We start from the raw sequence: 27,457 nt of genomic DNA, 5'->3' as shown, positions 1-27,457 counted from the left end.
CCCTTTGCTTCCACAGCAGTTTTCTAACTCTGTTGTTGTACCACGGTGGCTCTTTTCCATCTCTTACGATCTTTCTTGGCACATACTCATCTAATGCATATTGTACGATGGTTTTGAACTTTGTCCACTGATCCTCAACACTAATCTGTACTTGAGATAAAACTTTGATGTTGGGCTGTCAAGTACTCTGAAATCTGCTTTTTGTCACTTTTGTTAAAAAGAAAAATCTTCCTAACTATTTTAATATTTTGATTTTCGGCTGAAATCATCGATGCTGTAACTGCTTTATGATCGCTGATTTCCTGTTCTGCGTTGACTGTTTCAAATAGTTCGTATCTGTTTGTCACCAGAAGGTCTAACATGTTATCGCCACGAGTCGGTTCTCTGTTTAACTGCTCAAGTTAGTTTTCAGATAATGCACTTAAAAAAAAAAAATTTAACTGGTTTCTTTGGCCCTGCCACCTGTTATAAATGTTGAGTCTCCCAGTCTAAATCTGGTAAACTAAAATCTCCACCCAGAACTATAACATGATTGGGAAATCTACTCAAAATATTTTCCAAATTTTCCTTCAGATGTCCTGCCAAAACAGCTGCTGAGCCAGGGGGCCTATAGAGACATCCAATTACTATGTTTGAGCCTGCTTTAACCATGACCATCACCCAAATTATTTCACATTTCGGATCTCCGTCAATTTCCTTCGATACTATTGCACTTTTTATCGCCAAAAACACACCTCCCCCTTCACTGTCCAGCCTGTCTCTGTGGTATACATTCCAATCTGAGTTTAGAATTTCATTACTGTTTACATCTGGTTTCAGCCAACTTTCCGTCCCTAGTACTATGTGGGCATTGTGACCATTCATTAATGAGAGCAGTTCTAGGACCTTTCTATAGACACTCCTGCAGTTTACTATTACCACATTAATATTGTCATTCCCTATTGCATTTTGCCTACTGCTACCTTGACGCGTCTCAGGAGGCGTCTCGTCGGACCTAGGGAGGGAATTCTTTAACCTAAAAAACCCACATGTGCACTCCACACGTACTCCGCTACCCTTGTAGCCGCTTCCCGCTTCCATAGATTTCGTGTTTGTTTTGAATACAGTCCAGGGACAGTTAGTGCTTATTTTCATTGTTTCCAACAAGAAGTGTCTAGTAACCACAGTTTAGTCAGCCAGTCGCCTTTAGTGAATTAGCAGTCTAGTTAAAAGTTGATTACTTAACTCTCTACAGCAAATTGTTGATTTCTTAGGATGGATAGGATGTGTGACTGCTGTGTACGGATGCAAGAGGAGCTGGCTGCTATTTGCGAACAGTTGAATGTACTGATGGCCAGCCCTATTCAGGGGACCCTACATTTCTCCACCCGATAGTGGAGGTCGAGAAATTTGCACCCCATATCTCCGCAGAATCGTCTGAGCCTCTTGTTTAAGCCTTCCACTTGGCTCCAAACCAGAGGACCACGATTGGTTCTGGGAACGATACCACAAATAGTTAGCTCAGATTCCATCTCACGAGCGAGGCTTTTTGCCTTCACCAACCCCGCCAACCACCTGTATGAACTGAGGATGACCTCTGAATCCAGAAGGCAGGAGCCATTGATGCCGACATGAGCAACAATTTGCAGTCGGGTGCACCCAGTGCTCTCTAGTGCCACCGGCAGGGCCTCCTCCACATCTCGGATGAGACCCCCCCCCCCCCCCCCCCCAGCAAGCAGAAAGAGTGAACATTGGCCTTCTTCCCCGACCTTTCCGCTATTTCCCTAAGGGGCTCCATCACCTGCCTAACATTGGAGCTCCCAATCATTAATAAACCCCTCCCCCTGTGTGCCTGCTTGGACCTTGCTGAAGGAGTGGCCACATGTCCATTCACAGGCAGAGCGGGCGATGCCACATGGCCAGCCTCCACATTGATCCTCCGCCTCATGCGACACGAACACCGTTGAAGCCGCCACTCCCCTAGGGGAGAGGGTGGCCCGACCGCACCCGGTACCCGTGAAGATGTCTCTACAGCAGGGACCGTGAGTGAAACATGTAACACCTGGGGTGTATCATGCGACACACTGGACTCCCCACTGCCGCTACACTCTGAGGCAGCAGGCTGAAGATGCCTGACCGTGGCCATCAGCACGTTCAGCTGTTCACGAACAGTGGCCAGCTCCTCCTGCGTCTGTACACAGAAGTCACATATCCTATCCATCCTAAGAAATCAGCAATTTACTGTAGAAAGTTAAGTTATCAACTTTTAACTAGACTGCTAATTCACTAAAGGTAACTGGCTGACTAAATGTGGTTATTAGACACTTCTAGTTGGAAACAATGAAAATAAGCACTAACTGTCTCTGGACTGTATTCAAAACAAACACAGAAATCTATGGAACACTATTACTACTACTCGAAAATTAAAGCTTCCTAAAAGCGAAAACATATGGAAAAAGAAGTGACAAATAAGAAAAACACAGTTAATACTTAAATTTACATAGCTTGCTGCACAGGGGATGTGAAGCAGACGGCAGTTATGACGACACTAGCACTACTGATGAAACGGCTGAAAGAATTTGACCAAGCCATCAAATACAGTAAGTGAGATGACTTTATGTGTGGCAAACTTCTGTTTTTATTATTTACATAGCACAACCCAGTGGTGGTTAAAAACAGCAAAGAGAAGCTCAATTGCTGGGACAAAGTCCGGACCAAACTGAAGAAAACATTTGGTAACAACAATAGCAACTGAAGAACTTGGCCCAATGTCACAGCAAAATGATACAGAATGTTTTGGCCATTTGCAACATTGTGAATCCCAATATGACAAAAACTGACGAAAGCTCACATTTTATCTAAGGATTTGCGGAAGACATACACCAAGCTGTTCTGGTAAACAGTTCACTGTCACAATGGAGCATTTTTCTCTCTGCTGGCTGACTAGCCTGAAGAATCCACTGGGTCAAATGACAAGATGGGCACTGAGGCTTCAGGAGTATGTCACAATGGTATACAGAAGACAACAGAAGCACGAAAGACCTTACCTTCTTTTAAGGGACCCTTCAGTGGAAAACAAAATATAGACAAAGTTTCAGTCATTGCTGCATTAAATGACATTGCCGCTATACAGAGGGAAGACCCAGCACTGCTGAAAACTGTAGAAGGCTAAAGAAGAAGGAAACCTTCACAGAAGAATTCCAATTAATTACTCCAACATTTGATCACCTTGGATCTGTGGAGAGTCTAGACCAAATCAGAGGGAGATATCACTGGCCAGATCTCTACTGATCCGTTAGACACCATGTGAGCCACTGTAGGGAATGCAACTGACAAACTCATGTGCCACGTTTACCTCCGGGTTATATGGTCCTAGTCCCATCTGAAGAAGTGTCATTCCACTAAACTGGAATTGACCTCTTGGGGAGGTTCCTGAAGTTCACCAATGGGAATCGGTGGAAGAGTCTGCACTGACTATTTAACCAGCTTTGCTGCCACCAAAGCTGTGCCTACTGCTGAAACTTCTGAAATTACAAAGTTCCTCATAGACAAATCATTTTCAAGCACGGAACACCCTGTGTGATCTCTAATCAAGGAAAAATTTTGTACTTGAGACTAATTTCATGTTAAATAGTGCACAGGATGACAACTGCGTACCAACCTCACAGTACTCTTCAATAAGACATTGGCATGTATGGTTTTAATATGTGTTGATATCAAACAGAATGATTGGGATATAATACTGTCATGACATTTACATGCAACACAGCCAGACAAAACTATAGAAGCTTCACCCTGTTCTTTTGGTTCCATGGTTCTGAAGCCAAAGCAGCAATAGAAACATTGTTCCCGTTCCAACTGGATGATACTCAGCATGACTACATAAACACCCCATTACCAGGATTGAAGAAGCAATAGAGCTGGCTTGCATATCGGTACTGGATGCTCAGGAGAAGGAACAAGAGCACTACAACGTCAAACACGGAGTAACAACATATGGCCTACAAGTCTTCGTTCGAATGCTTACGACTCTGCAAAAAACAGGACAATCAAAAAAGTTACTACAGCACTACTTTTGGCTGTATCATATCCTCTGTCACTTGTCAAATGCCACATATGAAGTTGAGAATTATAACCCTTCCTCAAGAGAGAAACATTGCAGAGACACTGTCCATGTCCACCATATGAAGGCCTACTACAGTCCGGGGGCACAGATTGTTGATGGGATCACCAGTTTGAACCCGATCCCCATCAGTAACATGTTATTCTGTATTTAGCATTTCTAGAATATTACTGAATATCTTATGTTTGTATATTATAGAATATTTGATGTATGTTTAAGTACCATCACTATGGAACATCCAATGACTGTATAAATAAACTGACTCTCTGTCCAGCATTTCAGTTCTTTTCAGGCTGTATGTTGGTGTCACTGAAAATGTTCTTTCAGTTCTAAGTGTGATGCTTCACTGACAACACCGCCTTCAGATTTGAACTCTCTTGTGGTTCTGATATGACGATATTGTCTGCAAGTCATTAATATATAATTTGACAGCAGGGGAGTCAACACACTTACTTTGGGCACACTGAAGTTACTTCTACATCTGTCGACAACTACACATCCAAGATAACATGCTATGTTCTCCCTAATGTGAAATCCTCAATACAGTCACAAATTATGCTTCATATGGGCCCGCCCAGTTAGCTGTGCAATCTAAAGCACGGCTTTCCAGACTGGGAAAGTGTGCCTGGTCTCCGGCACGAACCCGCCCGGTGGACTTGGGTTGAGGTCCAGTGAGCCGGCCAGTCTGTGGATGGTTTTTGGCAGTTTTCCATCTGCTTCAATGAATGCGGGTTGGTTCTCTTTATTCTGCCTCAGCTACACTATGTCGGCGACTGCTGTGCAAACAAGTTCTCCACGTACACGTACACAACCATTATTCTATCACGTGAACACAGGGGGTTACACTCGTCTGCTGCGAGACATTCCCTTGGGGGAGGGGGGCGCACATCAGGGGCCGAACCGCACAATAACCCTGAAAGAGTGGTTCAGTGTGGTGCAGCGGAAGAGTGAAGTGGACTGCGGTAGTTATGGGGTTGTGGCCCACTGCAGCTGCGGCGGGGCGGAGCCTCTCTGTCATTTCTAGGCTCCCGGTTCACATACAATACAATACAATGCTTAATATGCCACACAATCCTACTTTTGATACCAGTCAAATGCTTTTCCAAAGTCAGGAAATACTGCATCTACCAGATGGGCTTGATCCATGCTTTCATGTCGTGCAAGGAAAGCACAAGTTCGGTTTCACATGATCGATGTTCCCAGGATTCGTGCTGGATGGCGCAGCGGGGATCATTTTTTTCTAAATACCTAATTACATTTTAGTTCAGAACATGTACCAAGATTCTACAACAAATGGATGTCAAGGGTATTCAACAGTAGTTTGGTGGATCACTTCTGTTACTATCCTTGTGGAGTGGTGTGACCTATACTTTCTTCCAAACACTGGGCACAGTTCTTTGCTAAAATGCTCTACAGTATATTATGGTTAAAAGAAGAGCTATCAAGTGCAAATATGGTGTACAATCTGACACAGATTCTGTTGGGCCTGGAAGCTTTCTTCAGTTTTAGTTATTTCAGCTGTTTCTCAACACTACTGACAATAATATCTGTATCATTAATCTCTGTAGTGCTGCAATAATTAAATGGTGCAATAATCCTGGGCTTTCTTTGTAAATGAACATTTGAAAACAAAAGTCATCATTTCTGCTTTTGCTACGCTACTCTCAATTCCCATACCCATCTCATCCACGAGACACTAACTTTGGTGTCACTAACACCCTTTACATTTGAGCAAAATTACTTTGGGCTCTGTGAGGGATCTTTCAATAACATTTTGATACAGCAGTGCTTCATGCATTGCCCTTTTGGAAGCTAAACACATTTCATTCAACATCCCTTGATTTATCTGCAGCTACGTCTACATATATATATATACTCCAAAAGCCACTGTGAGTCCTTTCCTTTGCTATTTCAGTTGCAAATGAAATGAGTGAAAAATGGTTGCCATATGAGCCCTAATTTCTCTGTTGTCCTCATGTGGAATATATGTTGGTGGCAGTAGTATTGTGCCTGTTCTCTAAATTTTCTCAATAGCATTTCCCAAAAAGAACAATCCTCCCTCTACAGATTTCCAACAGTTCATCAGGAACCATCTCTGCAATAACTGTGTGTTAATCAAACATATTGGATACAAACCCAGTAACATGCCTCTGAATTGCTTTGATGTCTTTCTTAATCAGACCTGATTGGGATCCCAAATACTTTAAGAGTATTCAAGAATGGGTCATTCTACTGTTCTCTGAGGTGGTCTCCTGTATAGATAAGATCCACTTTTCTGAAACTCTCCCAATGAACTGAAGCTGACCATTCACATCTGCTGGTACCATCCTTATAAGCTCGTTCCACTTCACATCACTTTGCAAAATTATGTCCAGATACTTAACCAATGTGACTGTCAAGCAGCGCACCTCTAATACTGTATTCAAACATTACAAGATTGTTTTTCATACTCATCTGCATTAACATAATGGCATTCATAATACCAAATTGAAATTCTGTCTAAGACATCCTTTAAGCTTCTACAGTCACTCAATAAAAGTACTTGCCCATATACTACAGTATCATCAGTGAACAGAGAGAGATTGCTGTTCACCCTGTCCGTCATATGGTTTATGTATGTAAGGAACAAGAGCACTCTTACCACACTTCCTTGGTGCACTCCTGACCATATCCTTGTCTCTGGCGAACAATCACCACTGAGGACAACACTCTAGGTTCTGTAATTAAAAGGTCCTTCAAACCATTCACATAACTGGGAACATATTCCTTGCTTGGACCTTTGTTAACAGTCTGTAGTGGAGCACTGTGTCAAACAGCCCTATGTTTTGCTTTGCTATGCACCTATTACACTGCAGTCTGTTTCTTTATAAGTTTCTTTACAATTAAACTTTCAGCAACATTAAGGAAATGATCTGTTTTTTGTGTTGATGTTATGTCAGAATTAAAAGATGTACAGAAAATGAAAACTCCCCATTCTTGGAGGGAATCTTCAGTGCTACTTGACTCAAAAACCACAATATTACGCTCAACAGATTTCATAAACAACTAGAATCTTAATCTGGGAGTCCAGTTCAGATTAGCTTAATAAAAATGATACATAATGTAATACTTCACAATTAAGAATTTTAAAATACATTGCAAGCCATTAATTGAAATCCCAACACCACAAAGGATAGCAAATAATGAAATTTCAATTATTGTGCAGATACTGTATAGTCAGCAGAATACATAATTAAATTTGTAGATAACTTGGGAAGGTACAGCATGCAAAATTCAGTATACAGTGTTGCCACCTCTGACAGTAAAAATGGTTCTAACCCACCTGGGCACCAAATCGAACTGAGATTGGATGACACATACTGGCACGTGATTGCATGGCATTTGAACGCTATGCCACAGTTCATTAATTGTAGTGGCTGGTGAGTGGTGGCATGCCTGCCTAGTTGCACCTCATGATTAGATGTTTTCAATGGGTGAGACATCTATAAAAAGTGCTGGCCAGGACAATATCTGAATCACACTGTTTCGTATGCTCTATGTACCTCCTCTGTTGCCATACCTAGGGAAACTGCAACAATGGTTCCCGTGCTGATAGTCCATGACCCGAAGAGCTGCAAATTTAGGTATCCAAGCATGTACATACTACAATTGCTCACAAATTGACATTTGTTGCATGCAGTCTTCATGGTGCTGCAATTTTACTGGTCAGCAGTGTGTAATACGTAGAGAAAGCTTAGTAAAGTCAAATTAAAAATGGTGTATCCATAAAAAGTTCACAGTTTCAAAACCAACAGCACATAAATTAAAAAGTAATACTCATCTACACGGTGGCACAGATAAAAGTAGACCACATATGTATAAACAAAATGCAGTGAAATTACAGGAATGAAGATCTGAAATGGACTTCCATTTATTTACAATGAAAAATACATCTATAGAAGACATTGAAAGTGAGTGTTCCGACATAACGATAAGAGTCGTCACAAAGATGAAGAATGCAAGAGCAGAGAAGGCTGTAAGCCAATAGTTCACCGACTAGGACCGCACCATGACATGAGCGGCCTCTAGCCTAAGAGAATAGAAGCGCTGTTCCTGCCAGCCTTGGCTGGACAGTAGTAGACCGGTGCTAGCAGAGCAGACCCAGACAAGAAAAGCCGTCATCCTAACTTTTATACTGAGAATTGTGCCCTAAATAAGTTGCTTACATGGACATTCTATATAGAGAAGGACACTGACTGTTTGCATGTTGCCCATCGCTTGCAACACCACTCTAAACCGAAGTTACGTATTGTCAATCTACTTTATTGTAATAAAAACCGTTAATGTGATTTGCTTGAATTGTTGTATCTCTATCCGAGAAAGAAGCATCCTTTAGGCATCCTATAAGAGACAAGTGGGCAGGACCCAACGGCGAGTCCCTGCAACATCAATACGCAGCTGTGCATGTCTAAGCATATTCAGAAACACCTAGCATGAAGTTCAGATATCATGGGCAGCAACTTCACAACTTACGATGTCTTTCAGTTTTTGTATTGTGTGTGGATTTGTTTCATAGGCCTTGCTCTTCAAGCAACCCCCACAGGAAAAAAAATCGCATGTTAGATCCGGTGAACGCGATAGCCATAAATGGTTTCTGACAGTTCATTCCTCAGTGACGACATCGTGGACTTCTTCCAGAGAAACCTTACTGGACAAAACAGTACTAGCTTTCATATTCAGTGTGCTTAGCACAAAATGTATCAAAAATTTCCATATATGCAAGCATGTTGAGGGTAAAATCAAAAAAATATTGGTCCAATGATGTGTGTGCCTGTTAAACCACACCAAATGCATATATATATCGTGGAGAGGTTGCTGACACACAATGTTAGGGTTCTCCATTGCCCAGTATCTCATGTTCTGTGAACTCACATGACCAGAAAGATGAAACAATACTTCACCACTCATGATGTAATGGAAAGGGTTTAACAAACTATCACTGATGTTATTCAAAAGCCATCTGCAGTAATCAACACATTTCTGACCATCAACCTCTCACAATTGTGGCACAACCAACACACAATATGCCTTCAAATCAAGACTTTTCAATATCCCGTGGCAATTCCTCCTGCTTACATGTGCCTGTTGGGTCAATTTACATGTAGACTTCTTTGGGCTCTGAATAGTTCTTCAGTGAATGTCTGCTGCAATAACTTTTGGTGTGCAAATTGAAGGAATTCTTTGTCATTTTACATTTTGCACAGATCTGTAGGTGCACCAATTTTTATACAGACTCTGTACTGCTCTCTTTGCTGAGAGTCCGCTATCCAGATACTTGAACCCAAGAATTTTGCGAGTTTGCTTAATTCAACCTGTTTTTACATATGCTTCCACAATTTAAATTCTTTCTTCTATCGAGAAAGTCATTTTGCAGACTGCTAAGAGAAACATCTAAGTACACTGATGAAATGAACTGAAATGCTAACAGAACAATGCTAAAAATCAATAACTGCATAAAATTGTCCACTATTGTAGCTGTTTACTCTACCACAGAAGTCAAAATACTCAAAGCGGAGGCAGTCTACTTTTAACTGAATCAATTTGTATTATTCCAATAAACATAAAAATATGGCTATGAAACATTTTTATGCAAAAGAAGTTTAATAAATGCAGGTAATCACTGACAAGGAAGGGTCCTTGTGGTGGGAATGACTTTTTGAAATCATCTACAGGGTGTACACGGGGACAAGGAAAAAAATTCCCGGATTATTCAAGGATTTCTCCCGGATATCCCGCTTAAAAAATATGCTTCTTCCTGGGCGAAAATACACTTTTTCTGTGCTAAGTGACAGTAGGTTTTCTGTAGATTTTCCGTCGGAACTGTAGAACTTATCAATCCTTTGAATGGTTAACGTTTTATACAATCGCGTAAAACTTCCTGGAAAAAAAAAGACGGGGCAAAGAAGTTTTGGAGTGACTTTTAATTTAAAAAAAAGGAGAGAAGTTTTGGAAAGACCTTTGATTTGCAGCAACGTATACGCTGCATATTTTCGTATTACGAAAGTATAAATTCGAATTGCACCAAACACAGCGCGTTAGTTTCCGGAGCGTTGAAACCGAGGTTGCGATGTCCTTTTGTAAGCGAGTCATATCTCAAGCCACGAGATCTCGTCAGCCGATGACAGTAGCTATTCAGAGCATAGGACACGTGTTATAGTCAACCAATAGCATGATCACTGGTTACATAGTGCAAACACGCAAGAGGAAAAGTTAACGGTTTACATTAATGTACACAGTACCCTATATCTACAAGAAAGGCTAAGCTTTCATATGAAATATTTGTCTCTAAGATTAACACGCTAAAACAGAAGCTATGCTTTCACATGTAATATTGATCTTTTTTTGGGTGTGTTATACTTTAAGACACATCACACAAATGTGCCAGTAAATTTCAAATTATGACATAAATGTCTCGGCTCGAATTTCTTGTAAGTGGCTGGTCCTCAAACTGTTCAGTTTCGAACGCTCTGTGATTTAGATATCCATCCCACTTTCTCACACGTAGCACAATTCATCTTGCATAAAAAGAAATTTACTTTGAAAGTAACGCTTTTCTAACCGCCGTTCGCAATACTATCCGGAGACTGTTAGAAATAGGTTCGATTTACCAATTGCCAGAGAGCGCTAGAAAACAGGCATTATTTTGCGTGTGCAACTGCAGTGGTGTAGGAAGCCGTATGTTCGTGTGTGTAAAGCACTAAGAGAGCTTACATTACACCATAAAAGAAACAGGGCATCAGAGGATACTCCAAAGAGCATCGAAATTTCGTAAACTATACTAAAATGCATAATTCGGCTTGAAGTGCAAATTGGCTTTTTCCAGATTCACTATGAAGTAGGTCCCATCTGATATTAAGCTTTTCAGTGTGGTTTTTCGGATGTAAATTTTCTTGGAGTACCAGTACTCTAGGATCTCATTTTTGGTTCTTTATTATGACATAATGCCATATATGGCAGAAGATGATAACGTGCACTTGAAATTGCACTTGAAATTCAGTTAACAGTTGGAACTAGCCAATACTGTAGAATGAAACACTTCGTTTCAAATAAAGTGATTGCCCCGGCGGAAAGATTAATAAAGCCAAATTTCTTTAGCGAACTTGCAAAAGTAACTTCGCTGTTTTGCAAGGCGATTCATGCTTGACTGCAACTAACTTGGAAATGAAATAAAATCAGAAAACTGAAATTAATAATATACTTTTGCCCTCCGTAATTATGTGAATATTTTAGTTCACTTGATAGCTCCCGGCCACAGAAACCGTTTTGTTTTCATTAGACGTGGGAGCTGTACACGAAGAGAAGCAGCGAAATCACTTTACGTAAACACGGGTCATGTAGAGGTTAACCCCCTCCCCACTACAACTCAGACAACTCTGTGCAAACGTGAATCTGGCAGCTAGGGCGCGTGGGAAAAATTTTTCTCGTTTGCATCTGGCTGCTTGCTGCTACTACCGATACAGCTAACAGCCAAACTTCAAGTAGCGGGCGAAGGTACTGCTTATACGCGAGTCAAATGCGCATGCGCAACAGACAGCTGGCAATTGGTCAAACGAACCTAATGTGAACAGTTGTGACGTCATGCTCATAGCAAGCAGCAAGGTTACTAAGCAGTTTATTGTTACGAAGAACTAGTGTCTGCGCCCTACGGCCTTTTGCAGACGCTTGTGTGTGCACGGTTTTTTGTTGCTGTAAATTGTACATTTCCTTTGCAACTAAAGTTTTATTTTTTCCCCTCTCATTTATATTTTATTGCTGCAGTATCATTCTCCAGTAGCAGGATACAGTAACATTCTTTGCTAGAGAATCAATTCTGCAGTCAAAATTACAAAACAATGAAAAATTCCCAGAATTCCGAAAAATTCCCGGGTTTTTCCCGGTTTTCTCCCTGATGAAAAAAATTCCGGGTTTTTCCCGGATTTCCCAGTTGTCCCGGGTCATATACACCCTGATCTATATGGTGATGCAGGTTAACATCCCAGCTATCACATCCTGCAGTCATTCACTCTGGTGGGCCTTCGTTTGTGAAAAAACAACAACAACAAAAGAAATTGAGATTTCACATGATGCTCTACAGCTTTAGAAGAGGAATGTTATACAGACTGGTCGTATAGCATATGGCGAAATGATGTGTATTTAAATCTTATTGGCTGCTTTGAAATTTTTTTAAAAATCGTTATTGAAATGTCTTTGATCATTATGTCATTAGATTAATTAATTTAAATGTATTTTTTATTCCTATTTCTCTGTCACATCATCTCAATCACTGTATTAACTTTTTCATTTGCTATCATTTTTTCTTCCTGTCTTTTTCCAATTGTGATCTTCGTGCATGCGAATTTAATTATTTATATTTAAACATCTGAAAATGCCAGTCTATTAGTTAAAACGAAAGGCAAAATAAGTCTATTTATCCTGTCTGTGCAATGGTGTCAAAAAAGTCTTTTTTGTTAAAAGATGTACATTTCTTTGGATGGTAATTGTCAAACAAACATTTAAAACAAAGGCCTAAATTCTTATTGCACTCTGGACAAATTAACGCAATTGAAGGTTTAAACAAAAGAAGATACAAGTAAAATTAAATTCAAGCAAAATGACAGAGAGAAATAAATTTAATGCAATAACGAAAATATAGGATAAGAAAACTGATGAAATTAAATTGAAGATAACATACAAAAATAATTAAAATCGCATGAACAGGGAAAAAGAATGATAGGAGGAAAAATGAGAGTAAATGAAAAAGTTAATACAGTGATTAAAATGATGTGACAAAGAAATATAAATAAAAAATCACATTGAAACCAATCAATTGAACAGAAATAATGATCAAAGTCATTCCAATAAAGATTTAAAATTAAAAAAAAAAATCAAAGCAACTGACAAGATTTGAACTCACAACGTTTCACTTGTGAGGACTGTATTTTAACCATTACATGACACAAACAGTCTGTAAAACATACCCTTTTTTTCCAGCTGTAGAGCATCACCCAAAACTCCATTTTTTTTAAACTGCTTACTCACAAACGAGGACACATCAAGATGCATGGCTGGAGAGCGTCATACTTGAGATCTTGACCTATATTGCCATATAAATGATTTCAGCAAGTTGATTACACCCCTGGAGACCTCTCCTTGTAAGAATCTTCCTTGTATATTATGCAGTTTCAAGAAATTACCATTCTTTTTGTAAGCAATGAATCATTACTGCCTGCCTATCTCCGTGGACATTCTATTATACAGAACTGTATCTTACCTAGATATGTGCATTATCAGTTTTCCATAAAGTTACTACGAAGTTTGATGTGAGCTGCACAAAAAGTGGGGCAGTGCTTGGACCCACAAAGGGAGGGTGGGGATGGAGGGGGAGACATCTTTTACATGTACCTTTACACTTAAGACATTTTGAGTGAAAACAAAATTTGAAGCGAAAATGGTTCGCAATTGCCATTTAAACTGTAACTGAGCAACATTGACAGATAGGCTTTTCTATAGGATTATTTCCACTGGCAGAGCATGCAATAACTGAAAATTTCCAAAGAAATCTAAACAATTTCACTTTTTACTGTTAGCAATCACTTCCATTTAAACTATGCAGTTTGTAATGATAATGCATCCACAAATATCATAATCACCACTAAGATCACCTCCATCATCATTTCAGTTCTAGCAGTTGAAAAAAGTAAATAAAATACCTTCTCTGTTTCCTGTCATTCACCTTTCCTGCTTGAGACTTTTGTCACAGATAACCATATCATCTCTTCACTTTGACAACTATTATTATATTTTAAGTATTTCTCTTTCTTACATTCTCCAATAATTGTTGATTCTTACAGCACGCCCAACTATTACATCATTGCTTCTTTTTTTCTGTCTAGTTGTACAAAATTTTATATTTCTACTTGCACAGTTAGACTATCAGCTTTCCCAGTGGAGATTCCGAAGAAAGAACACCTGGGTCCCTCACTGAATACAAGTGTGTGTGCAGGACAATAGTTTTATATCAGACTGAAATATTATTAAATATTCTGATGCACTGTGGTGCTGTCTGATCCTGATATGCTTCCTTTCCATAAACCTGACACAAATGGGTGGTATTTATTTGATTCTGGGCTGGCAGTTCAGGAGAGGTATGAGCAATCACCAGAGGAAATTTCGTAGTTGTAAATATTTTACTAGATTTGTGTTCAGTGGCACTATGTTTCAATAATTTTAGGAGTGGCCCCCAAATCCACTGATGAACCCACTGATCTCATTAGTGAGATTATTAGGTAGTTGAGTTTTTACAGCTTCTCGCCTTACTGCTATAGAAAGAAGCAGCTGGCATCACAATTCACATTTAGCTGTATTTCACTGGAATTGAAAATGCTGTGCAATATTTTATTTGTGGGCTGCAGTTTTCTGTCACTGCTGGTCTGTCAACCTATTGTGTATGGGTCAAATGATCAAATGACCTATTCAATACATTTTTACCCACCACTGCATGAAATGCAGGACTGTTTCAGGATTTTAAGCCTTAAATTGTCCTCAGTTATGTTTAGGAGCAACCTTGTATTGGCAGGCAACTGCCAGACACACATGATGTGTTCATCTAAAAATGTGACCAATTATCCTCAACATCAGCTCAGGGTTTGGCTGTGTCTGTGGTTCCTGTGTCTGAGGCTCTGAAGTTTGAAAGCAGTCTGGAATGGAACGTTCGTTTTATCTTTTGTAATTTCAGCTTTTCCAGACACACCTAGTATACATGTAAATAAACTTATATAACGAACAGATGTTTAAGAGGATCAGGTGCGAATGCAGGAGAAGGAAGAGAAGGATGAGGACAAAGACGGAACTCTAGTCATATTCAGGTGGGCTAGTGGAGTTTGCTTTAAAAATCAAAGATAAAACAAATTTAACCAAGTTTGTATCCTAACTTGGGCGGTTTAATTTTTTTAAACTTATGAAAAGTTTTTAAATCTCTGAGTCAGATATTATTCGTGATGCATATGAGAATCATTTAGTTCTCATAGTACACGTGTCCCCTCCCTCTTCCTTAACAACAGTGAGATATTCACATACTACTAACAAATTACAATAACCAATCAACAAAAAAATCAATTCTTGAAAATATAATGCAACTGGATAACTAAAAAATCTACTCAGCAATGGGTGGCAGCAGGAGAGACACATAAAAAGTATTACAGTTTGCAAGCTTTCAGAGCTCCTGTCTCCCCCTCTTGGTAGGAGGATTGAAGGGGAACAAAGACGGGGCGAAAGAAAAGGACTGGTGAGGTTTAGGAAAAGTCACCCAAAAATACAGTCAGGCGAGACTTACTGGATGGGATGAGAAGGTTCGTCCCGTCTAGTAAGTCTCCCCTGGCCCAGGGTCCTAGGCGATTTTCCGAACTCTACTCCTTTTTCTAAACCTCCTTTTCCTTTCCCCCTCTTCCTTCCCCTTCTGCCACAAGAGGGAACAAAGGGCTCTGAAAGCTTGCAAACTCTATTACCTTTTGTATGTGTGACCTTCTGCACTGCTTGCAAGTAGATTTCTTATCTACCCAATCACATTATATTTTCAAAAATTACAGTACTGAGCACTTAGTAACAGATACCGAACAGAGTTTGGGGAAGAATATTACAGGCTCCAAGTGCAACATTAGAATCTTCTAGCCTTATGTATATACTGTGTTCCAAGATTTGCAGACATACTTAACAGCATCCATACGTCTATCATTCCGAACGAGCTCCACAAATTCTTGAATACGTAAATTAAACTCCATTGTAGATTTCAATTTACGGAGTTTGGAACGATTGTCATGGCACCAAGCAAGACATTTTCCAGTTTCACGGTGCGCAAGTGATCTTTCAACTTCACGGGATACCAAAAACACATCTGGAAAAGACCATTATACTGTAAGACTTTGAACAAGACACTGTTATGAAGAGTTACAGATCAACTAATTAATTTAGATAATGATGCATGTCAGTTTCCAACAGATACACAAGGGAAAAAAAAAAAGATCAAATTATAGAAATCAACAAAGACTGATAAATGTAAAGAATATTTAAAGATATCTACAGTCTGACAACAAAGAGCAAATGTACTAGATGAATATTCTCATTAAAGGAAACACCATCAGATTTCACCCACAAATGTGTTTTTCATTAAAGTGTGATGAATTTTGAGCCCTAAAAGCCCATCTTCAATAGCTTATTATTCTTCTTTGTCAATTGTGCATAGTAGTAACCATTTGTCCTATTAAATACATTTTACTCTGATGAACAAACTTAACTAAATTAAAACTTTAGTCAAATCAATTTTAGCAGTTGTACTAAAAGTCTAAGAACTAAATTTAACCAAGAGGCATACACCAATGGAAAGAAACAAAGGGCAACTTAAAAGTTTTGTGCTGCTCTATGTGGTGCACTTTGATAACAAAATTGGTAGCCCACAGTTGAGGAAAGGCAGACAGGCAGGCCTCACTCCCCACCTGGAATGCATTTTAATTTGGAACAAATGCCCATTACTGTGAATTGGTACAATCTGTTAGAGGCTAAAAATGTATCATCTGAAGAAGAAGCTAAACATCTCCGTAACGCTATCACGGTTACCAAATAACCCTGTGACAAAACTCGCCGCTCTTCTTTGGATCTTCTCTATCTCCTCCGTTAACCCGACCTGGTACGGATCCCACACTGGTGAACAATACTCAAGTATAGGTCGAACGAGTGTTTTGTAAGCCACCTCCTTTGTTGATGGACTACATTTTCTAAGGACTCTCCCAATGAATTTCAACCTGGCACCCACCTTACCAATAATTAATTTTATATGATCATTCCACTTCAAATCGTTCCGCACGCATACTCCCAGATATTTTACAGAAGTAACTGCTACCAGTGTTTGTTCCACTATCATATAATCATACAATAAAGGATCCTTCTTTCTATGTATTTACAATACATTACATTTGTCTATGTTAAGGGAAAGTTGCCACTCCCTGCACCAAGTGCCTATCCGCTGCAGATCTTCCTGCCTTTCGCTACAATTTTCTAATGCTGCAACTTCTCTGTACACTACAGCATCACCCGCTAAAAGCCGCATGGAACTTCTGACACTATTTACTAGGTCATTTATATATATTGTGAAAAGCAATGGTCCCATAACACTCCCCTGTGGCACGCCAGAAATTACTTTAACGTCTGTAGACGTCTCTCCATTGATAACAACATGCTGTGTTCTGTTTGCTAAAAACTCTTCAATCCAGCCACACAGCTGGTCTGATATTCCGTAGGCTTTTACTTTGTTTATCAGGCGACAGTGCGGAACTGTATCGAACGCCTTCCAGAAGTCAAGGAAAATAGCATCTCCCTGGGAGCCTGTATCTAATATTTTCTGGGTCTCATGAACAAATAAAGCGAGTTGGGTCTCACACGATCGCTGTTTCCGGAATCCATGTTGATTCCTACATAGTAGATTCTGGGTTTCCAAAAACGACATGATACTCGAGCAAAAAACATGTTCTAAAATTCTACAACTGATCGACGTCAGAGATATAGGTCTATAGTTTTGCGCATCTGCTCGACTACCCTTCTTGAAGACTGGGACTACCTGTGCTCTTTTCCAATCATTTGGAACCTTCCGTTCCTATAGAGACTTGTGGTACACGGCTGTTAGAAGGGGGGGGGGGGGGGGGGCAAGTTCTTTCGCGTACTCTGTGTAGAATCGAATTGGTATCCCGTCAGGTCCAGTGGACTTTCCTCCGTTGAGTGATTCCAGTTGCTTTTCTATTCCTTGGACACGTATTTCGATGTCAGCCTTTTTTTCGTTTGTGCGCGGATTTAGAGAAGGAACTGCAGTGCGGTCTTCCTCTGTGAAACAGCTTTGGAAAAAGGTGTTTAGTATTTCAGCTTTAGGCGTGTCATCCTCTGTTTCAATGCCATAATCATCCCGGAGTGTCTGGATATGCTGTTTCGAGCCACTTACTGATTTAACGTAATACCAGAACTTCCTAGGATTTCCTGACAAGTTGGTACATAGAATTTTACTTTCGAATTCACTGAACGCTCCACACATAGCCCTCCTTACTCTAACTTTGACATCATTTAGCTTCTGTTTGTCTGTGAGGTTTTGGCTGCGTTTACACTTGGAGTGAAGCTCTCTTTGCTTTCACAGTAGTTTCCTAACTTTGTTGTTGAACCACGGTGGGTTTTTCCCGTCCCTCACAGTTTTACTCAGCACGTAACTGTCTAAAACGCATTTTACGATTGCCTTGAACTTTTTCCATAAACACTCAACATTGTCAGTGTCAGAACAGAAATTTTCGTTTTGATCTGTTAGGTAGTCTGAAATCTGCCTTCTATTACTCTTGCTAAACAGATAAATCTTTCTCCCTTTTTTTATATTCCTATTAACTTCCATATTCAGGGATGCTGCAATGGTCTTATGATCACTGATTCCCTGTTCTGCACTTACAGAGTCGAAAAGTTTGGGTCTGTTTGTTATCAGTAGGTCCAAGATGTTATCTCCACGAGTCGGTTCTCTGTTTAATTGCTCAAGGTAATTTTCGGATAATGCACTCAGTATAATGTCACTCGATGCTCTGTCCCTACCACCTGTCCTAAACATCTGCGTGTCCCAGTCTATATCTGGTAAATTGAAATCTCCACCTAAGACTATAACATGCTGAGAAAATTTATTTGACATGTATTCCAAATTTTCTCTCAGTAGTTCTGCCACTAATGCTGCCTAGTCAGGAGGACGGTAAAAGGAGCCAACTATTAACCTAGCTCGGTTGTTGAGTGTAACCTCCACCCATAATAATTCACAGGAACTATCCACTTCTACTTCACTACAGGATAAACTACTACTAACAGCGACAAACACGCCACCACCGGTTGCATGCAATCTATCCTTTCTAAACACCGTCTGTGCCTTTGTAAAAATTTCGGCAGAATTTATCTCTGGCTTCAACCAGCTTTCTGTACCTATAACGATTTCAGCTTTGGTGCTTTCTATCAGCGCTTGACGTTCCGATACTTTACCAATGCAGCTTCGACAGTTTACAATTACAATACCGATTGCTGCTTGGCCCCCGCGTGTCCTGACTTTGCCCTGCACCCTTTGAGGCTGTTGCCCTTCCTTGAGCCAAGGGCTACTGTAGTTGCAGAAAGAACTGCTCATTTGTTCAGTCCACAGGGTCAGTGATAGTGGACAACAGATGAGTCTTAGGACTACAAGATTTAAGATTCAATGATAACTTATGAAGCAAAACTGAACTTTCATGTTAAACATGCTAGTACTGCCAAAGAAAATCTGAGAACTGATTCATAATATTCATGCAACAATGTCTGCCTACGTCCCACTTGTCTGTATGAATCGCATATTTCATTCTACAAATGACAGCTGTGGACATTTAACTTCTGCGTACATACTGTATCTGATAATGATGCAACAATTTTTACGCTGTTCAGAGAAAGTAGATGGAAAGGGTGGGGTGGGCGGGGGGATGCAGATGACATTATTTAATGTCTTAGGCAGTATATTACAGCTTTGGTTCCTGATGTCACCTTATTGTGTATTCAAATTCCTCCTTTTTCCTTCTCTTTGGTTAGCTTTTGGATGTACTTAACACAGTCGGGAAGATTCGATGTTGTGGAACGTAAGTATCTAGTATCTGGTCATAGGTATTTGCCCTGTGACCTTGATTTTGGGTTAATTGAGAAAAAGAAAAGACCGGTATCTTTCATTTATGTTCCAACCAATCAATGGAATTCATTTAAAAAGAAACATTTCAATGCTGTAAAAATGTCATGTGACACATTACTATCGTAAAACCTCTTCTTCATAAGATACAAAGATGAACATTATGTGAATCTGAGCAGAATATTTTTTTAAATAAGATTACATGCTTGAAAATTATAAAAGTTCACCCTTTTAAGTTTTTCTTTAAATATACTTATGGTATAATTGAGAATTTTGATGCTGCGGATGCTGGAAAAATGCAAATACCAGGTGACATCTCCTCTCATATATGACGGCTCATGACTTATAAAACCTGCCAAGCTAAAGGATTTACAGCACTTACTAAATAAACCCCCCACCAGTACACCATGAGTATTATAGGAACCTAAAACCTGACGCATTCTCTGAGAATATTAAAGACTATGCATTGTTCGATGACACTGATTATTGTTAGCAATGTTTTGTGTGTGTGTGTGTGTGTGTGTGTGTGTGTGTGTGTGTGTGTGTGTGTGTGTGTGTGTTCAGAATAAATTCATTTAAAATACATTAAGCCAGGAATGTAACATTAAGACACTATGGTTAATAGTGATCTGTGGTTGTTTGATAATGCACAGAACAAATCCTCACACAATACTGTTGTTCTTTGTCCAATTGTTATTTTTCTTGTTATGCTGCAATATAAAGTATATGGCACATATGAAAAATTAACTGGTCCATTCAGTTTGTATTTCAGTTAAAAAATAAGAATAAAATAATTTGATACATTTTTCCAGCCTCATTTACAAAACCCTCTTTCTCCATTTCTAAATACTGTGGGTTGGACCATTTTTCTGCACGTCTTCAATTTTTCCTTAAAAAAAAAAAAAAAAAAACATAGAGCATGTGGATAGTGTTCAAAGTCTGTGTTAATACCACAATCTTTCAATGAAGGTAATTTTAGTAAATTAACTGCACTTCCATTGTCTAAATGATTCTCCCAAAGTGACAGTTCCATTTCGAAAGCCGTATATGATCAATGAAACGTTTTTGTTGGCTGATTGTTATCCTGAAGTGAAATGTTCAATTCATTCAAATAGCTGGTTCTATCAGCAGGGAACACTAGGTCACTTTTCCATGAAGGCTTGATTAGTTCAGGTATAAACACGTTACTCATTTTCATAAAATATCTCTCTCACCCATAACACACGTCAGCTTTGAAAGTCTAGATTCTAACTTTCTAATGTTTGTGTCATTTTTACAAAATGTTTCATTGACTTTGTCAATACTCTTGTGCATCAAGATGTATTGTGGCTTTTCAAACATTTGCAAGTGCCGTGAACATCAAACAGTATTGTCAATTGTAAACTTTATAAAAAGCACAAACTTTTGATGACAGTATTCTTGTTCAAAACCAATCCCTCGCTAATTTCTTTATACATTTATGTGAAAAATGGTATACTTTTGTGAATTTGCATACATTTGCAGAAGTACATTTTCAAGAACTGTTTTAAGTTTTAAGTGTTGTGCAAAACCTATTTTGTAGTAAATTAGTGTGTTTGATTTAAAGTTACTGTAAATAACACATCATGTTACATTTGTTTTCCTCTTTTAACATGAGTTTATATTTTCTGCATTTATTGTAAATTATCACTACTGTCGTATTTGTTAGTGAACATAATATGAAAAACATTTTAGAGAAACAGTAAATTGTGTGCTCAGTTTTTCTGTTGTAGTAGATACTCTGTTTGGCTGTTAGTCATTTCAGTTCTAAAAGGTTCCTGTCAATAGGTTGGTTGATGGGATGTTTAAGGGGGACTAAACAGCGAAGGTCATCAGTCCCCCATTCCAAAATCAGGCGAGCCGAAAACCTACGGAGCAGGTAAAAACCAAAGGGGGAGGAGACGTCCCCCCAGGCGCTAAAAGAACACAAATGCAGCAACAAACACTACAGACAAGAACAGGACAGAGGAACACCAGACAGAAAGAAACAGAAGAAAGGAAGATGGCCGGAGACTGGTTGACTGACCACGAGAACAAAAAAAAGGGAAAGAGTCAACCATCTGACGGCACACCAGAACAGCAACAGACACAAGGACAAAACACACAGAAAGGGAAAGGTGCAGGATCTCCCTAAATCGAACCATAAAAAGGACTACCACGGATAAAATGTAAAACATTGTCAGCCATGGAGGCATCGTCGGATAAAACCAAAGCCAAAGTGCCCGGGAGATTAAAAGATTGCCGGAGCGTGCGCAGTCGAGGACACTCCAGCAAAATGTGGCCGACCGTCAGCCGGGACCCACACCGACACAGGGGGGGATCCTCCTGACGCAACAGATGGCCGTGCGTCAGGTATGTATGGCCGATGCGCAGCCGACACAGGACCACCGAGTCCCTGCGAGAAGCCCGCAGGGAGGAACGCCACACATCGGTCGTCTCCTTGACAGCCCGCAGTTTATTCGGGGCTGTCACGCCTCGCCACTCAGCAGACCACACCCCAAGCACCTTACAGCGCAACACCAGCTGCTGATCTCGAGCTGGGAGGCCGATCGCCAAAGCTGGGGCGTCGATTGCCCCTTTGGCCAGCCTGTCTACACGTTCGTTCCCCGGGATGCCAACATGACCTGGCGTCCAAACCAAGACCACCGAACGACCAGAGCGGGTAATGGCGAAAACAGACTCCTGAATGGAGGACACCAGAGGAGAAGAGGGGTAGCAGCGGTCGATGGCCTGAAGGCTGCTCAGGGAGTCACTGCAGATGACGATGGACCTACCTGAGCAGAAACGCATATGCTCAAGAGCGCGCAATATGGCCACCAGTTCTGCAGTAAAAATACTGCAGCCAGCCGGCAAGGAGCGCTGCTCAACATGGGCAGCATGAGCAAAAGCGTAGGCAGTGCGACCATCAACCAGGGAACCATCAGTGTAGACAGTCTCACAGTCCGAAAATGAGGCGAGGAGCGCAAGAAAACGGCGACGGAGGGCCACAGGCGGAACCGAGTCCTTGGGTCCCTGTGCCAAGTCCAGACGGACGGACGGACGGGACAAACACCAGGGAGGCGTAGGTGCATGGACCCGGAAGGGAGGCGGAAGAGGGAATGAACCCAAGTCCGACAGCAGGGACTGAACGCGGACAGCGACGGAAAGACCAGACCTAGGTCGCCGTTCGGGCAGATGGAGGACCATGGCAGGGAAAAGCAGGCGACGATTGGGATGGCCTGGCGAGCAATGCACGTGGACAGCATAGTCGGCGAGCAGTCGATGGCGGCGAATCCGCAGTGGGGGAACCCCGGCCTCGACCAGTAGACTATCCACGGGGCTGGTACGAAAAGCGCCAGTTGCAAGCCGGACCCCACAGTGGTGTATGGGGTCTAACAACTTCAACACTGAGGGTGATGCAGACCCATAGGCCAGGCTCCCATAATCAAGCCGAGACTGCACAAGGGCTCTGTACAATCGCAGCAGCGTGCAGCGATCTGCACCCCAAGACGTGTGGCTAAGGCAGCGGAGGGCGTTGAGGTGCCGCCAGCATTTTTGCTTCAGCTGCGTAATATGAGGAACCCAAGTGAGCCGGGCATCAAACACGAGTCCCAAGAAGCGGCAAGTGTCCACCACTTCAAGCAGGTGGCCGTCGAGGTAAAGTTCAGGATGAGGGTGGACCGTCCGACGCCTGCAGAAGTGCATAACTCGAGTCTTGGCTGCAGAGAACTGAAAACCGTGAGTGAGAGCCCACGATGCTGCCTTGCGAACGGCTACTTGCAGCCTGCGTTCGGCGACTCCCGTAGTTGTGGAGCTAAAGGAGATGCAGAAGTCGTCGGCATACAAAGAAGGAGACACCGACGATCCCACGGCTGCAGCCAGACCATTAATGGCCACTAGAAATAAGGAGACGCTCAACACCGAGCCCTGCGGGACCCCATTTTCCTGTGTATAAGAGGAACTAGAGGAGGCACCGACTTGCACCCGGAAAGAGCGACGCAATAAAAAGGTTTGAAGAAAAGCCGGGAGCCGACCACGAAGACCCCACGCATACAACGTGGCGAGGATGTGATGCCTCCATGTGGTGTCATACGCCTTCCGCAGATCAAAAAATACAGCAACGAGATGCTGACGTCGGGCAAAGGCCGTACGGATAGCAGATTCCAGCCGTACCAAATTGTCCGTGGCAGACCGGCCCCGACGGAAGCCACCCTGGGATGGAGCGAGGAGACCGCGCGACTCAAGGACCCAACACAAACGCCGCCCCACCATACGTTCGAGCAATTTGCACAAAACGTTGGTGAGGGTAATGGGACGATAGCTGTCCACCGCCAGTGGGTCCGCACCGGGCTTCAAGATGGGGACAATAACACCCTCTCGCCATTGTGACGGGAACACGCCTTCGCACCAAATGCGGTTAAATAACGCGAGAATGTGTCTCTGGCAGTCCCGGGAGAGATGCTTCAGCATCTGCACGTGGATGCAGTCTGGTCCTGGTGCTGTATCAGGGCAATCAGCGAGGGCAGCGAGGAATTCCCTCTCGCTGAAAGGAGCATTGTAGTTTTCAGAACGACGCGTGTGAAATGAGAACTGCGTCCGCTCGGCCCGCTCCTTGAGAGAGCGAAAGGCAGGGGGATAAGATGCAGTCGCCGAGCTCTTCGCAAAGTGCGCGGCAAGCTGTTCAGCAATGGCGGCAGCGTCCGTGCAGACAGCGCCGTCCAGGGAGATCCCAGGGACACCCATAGGGGTCTGGTATCTATAAATCCGCCGGATCCGGGACCACACGAGCGAGGGGGAGACATGGGAGCCCAGGGATGAGACGTACCCCTCCCAGCACTCCTGCTTACGCCGTGCAATAAGACGACGGGCGAAGGCACGGAGCCTCTTAAAGGCGATGAGGGTCTCGAGAGACGGGTGCCGCCTATGACGCTGGAGAGCCCGCCGACGGTCGCGAATAGCCTCAGCAATCTCCGGCGACCACCAGGGTACAGCCTTCTTCCGAGGGAGTCCAGAAGAGCGAGGGATACAAGCCTCGGCCGCCGAAATGATTGACGTGGTGAAGACACGGACCACCTCATCAATGTCACCCTGTGGGGGAGACGCAATGGTCGCCGCGGAAGTAAAAGCTGGCCAGTCAGCCCTGTGGAGAGCCCAGCGGGGCAGGCGCCCAGAAGAATGACACTGGGGCAGTGACAAATAGATGGGAAAATGGTCACTACCACACAGGTCAGGATGCACTCTCCAGTGGAGAGATGGGACAAGGCCGGGGCTGCAAAGAGAGAGATCGATGGCCGAGAACGAGCCGTGGGCCACACTGAAATGTGTGGGAGCACCGGTGTTCAGGAGGCTAAGGTCGAGCTGAGCCAACACATGCTCCACGGCCCGACCGCGGTCATCGGAGACAGTCCCACCCCATAGAGGGTTGTGGGCATTGAAATCGCCCAGAAGCAGCAAAGGTGGCGGGAGTTGAGCCAGCAGTTCAGCCAAGACGTGCTGGGGGAGCTCCCCATCCGGAGGAACGTAAACAGAGCAAACTGTAATAGCTGGCGAGAGCTCAACCCTGGCAGCGACTGCCTCTAAAGGCGTCTGAAGGGGTACTGGCGAGCTACAGACAGAGTGGTGAACAAAGAGGCAAACTCCACCTGATGCTCGGTGACAGGCAACACGGTTCTTATAGTATCCCCGATAACCGCGAAGGGCGGGGGTCCGCATTGCAGGAAACCAAGTTTCCTGCAGAGAACAGGGGAATCACTCAGAAGCAACCGGAGCTCAGGCAGGTGGCGGAAATAACCGCCGCAGTTCCACTGGAGAATGGAAGCAGGAAGGGACTGGGAGGGCGTGAAGGCGACTAAGAGGCAGACGGCGCCTCAGAGTCAACTGCCGCCACCGGGGGAGAGTCAGCTGTGTCCATAGGAAAGGCCCCCAAGGGTTCTGTGAGGGCGAGATCCACGGCAGATGCGAGGATCTCCACCTCATCCCCGGAGCCAGGACTATGGACAGCAGGCGGTACTGAAACCGCCGGAACGTCCTTCTTCTTGGACACATTCCGTTCCTTCTTCTCACGTCGGCCCTTAGGGTGAGAGGGCTGGGAGAGCTTCTCTGAGGGAGCATCAGAGGCTGACGACGACGCAGAAGCCCTACGACCAGCAGGTGGCGGAACCTTCAGCCACTGGCTGACATCCGGCTGGGTAGGAGAAGAAACGGAGGAAGGCAGAGCCCCGAGGGACCCCTTCCGCTGGAGAGGAACCGGCAGAGGCAACGCCGGTGGAGGAGGAGGGGGAGGGATCGAGCCCCCCGGTTTTGGAGGAGATGTCACTCCCGAAGTAAGTGTGGGGGGAGCGACAGAAGAGGGTTTGCCCCCAACAGCTAAGGGGGCAACAGAGGAAGGCTTGCCCCCAGGCACGAGGGGGGCAGACAGAGATGCACGGCCCTGAGGGCCCACTGAAGGCGGCACAGATGAGGCGACAACCGTCGCTCACGTGGGCGACGATAACGTGGCTGCAGCATAAGAAGTTCGAATGGAAGCAGGATACAACCGTTCATATTTCACTTTTGCCTATCGATAAGTCAGCCGGTCCAGGGTCTTAAATTCCATGATCTTCCGCTCCTTATGAAGAACGGGTCAATCCGGCGAGCATGGAGAGTGGTGCTCCCCACAGTTGACACATACAGGCGGAGGCGCACATGGAGAATCTGGATGAGAAGGGCGTCCGCAATCTCGACATGTAGCGCTGGATGGGCAACGGGAGGACATATGCCCAAACTTCCAGCACTGGAAGCACCGCATCGGGGGAGGGACGTATGGTTTGACGTCGCAACGGTAAACCATCACCTTGACCTTCTCGGGCAAGACATCACCTTCGAAGGCCAAGATAAAGGCACCGGTGGCCACCCTGTTAGTTTTGGGTCCTCGGTGGACACGACGGACAAAATGCACTCCACGTCGTTCTAAGTCGGCTCTCAGTTCGTCATCGGATTGTAACAATAGGTCACGATGGTAAATAATCCCCTGGACCATATTTAAGCTACTGTGGGGAGTGACGGTTACAGGGACGTCACCCAGCTTATCACACAAGAGCAACGCTCGTGACTGGGCTGGGGAGGACGTCTTGAGGAGGATGGACCCATTCCTCATTTTAGACAACCCCGCCACTTCCCCAAACTTATCCTCCAGGTGTTCCACAAAAAACAGAGGCTTCGTCATAAGAAAGGAGTCACCATCAGTCCTGCTGCAGACAAGGTATTGCGGTACGTAAGGCTCCCGCTTGGCACTAGATCTACGGCCCTCCCATGGCGCAGCCAACGAGGGGAACGTCTGAGGGTCATACTGCGCAGCGTCAAATTCTACTCTACCTCGCTTAGAGACGCTGGTGGCCGTGCGACCACCAGCTTGGTGTGATTTATTGCGCTTCATTGCGCCACATCCGCCCAGATGCCACCTACTCCGAACGAGGGCTCTCCCCTAGGGCGCCACCCAGCCAAAGCGACGGGTACCTGGCCGATATCCCGTTGCCCGGAGTCCCCGTGCCCCAGACAAGACGGGCACATACTCCTTGGCATGCATGGGGAGGAAACAGCTCTGGCATCTGTAGTGCGATCCCTGCGTGGTCAGGGGGCTACCACCAAGAGGGTACATGACG

At 43.2% G+C, this 27,457-nt stretch overlaps 1 protein-coding gene across 1 annotated transcript in view; it reads right to left on the bottom strand.

Annotated features, from left to right (window-relative positions):
* The window catches only part of LOC126252808 (E3 ubiquitin-protein transferase MAEA), a 63,797-nt gene that overhangs the window by 12,272 nt on the left and 24,068 nt on the right, over positions 1-27,457 (bottom strand). Inside the window, exon 4 of the mRNA XM_049953748.1 lies at positions 15,827-16,010. Coding sequence (XP_049809705.1) covers positions 15,827-16,010 — 184 coding nt within the window. The remainder of the gene's footprint in view (positions 1-15,826; positions 16,011-27,457) is intronic.

Source organism: Schistocerca nitens, chromosome 4 (assembly GCF_023898315.1).
Source record: "Schistocerca nitens isolate TAMUIC-IGC-003100 chromosome 4, iqSchNite1.1, whole genome shotgun sequence".
NCBI classification, from domain to species: Eukaryota; Metazoa; Arthropoda; class Insecta; order Orthoptera; family Acrididae; genus Schistocerca; species Schistocerca nitens.
This window is presented reverse-complemented; position numbering and strand designations above follow the sequence as displayed.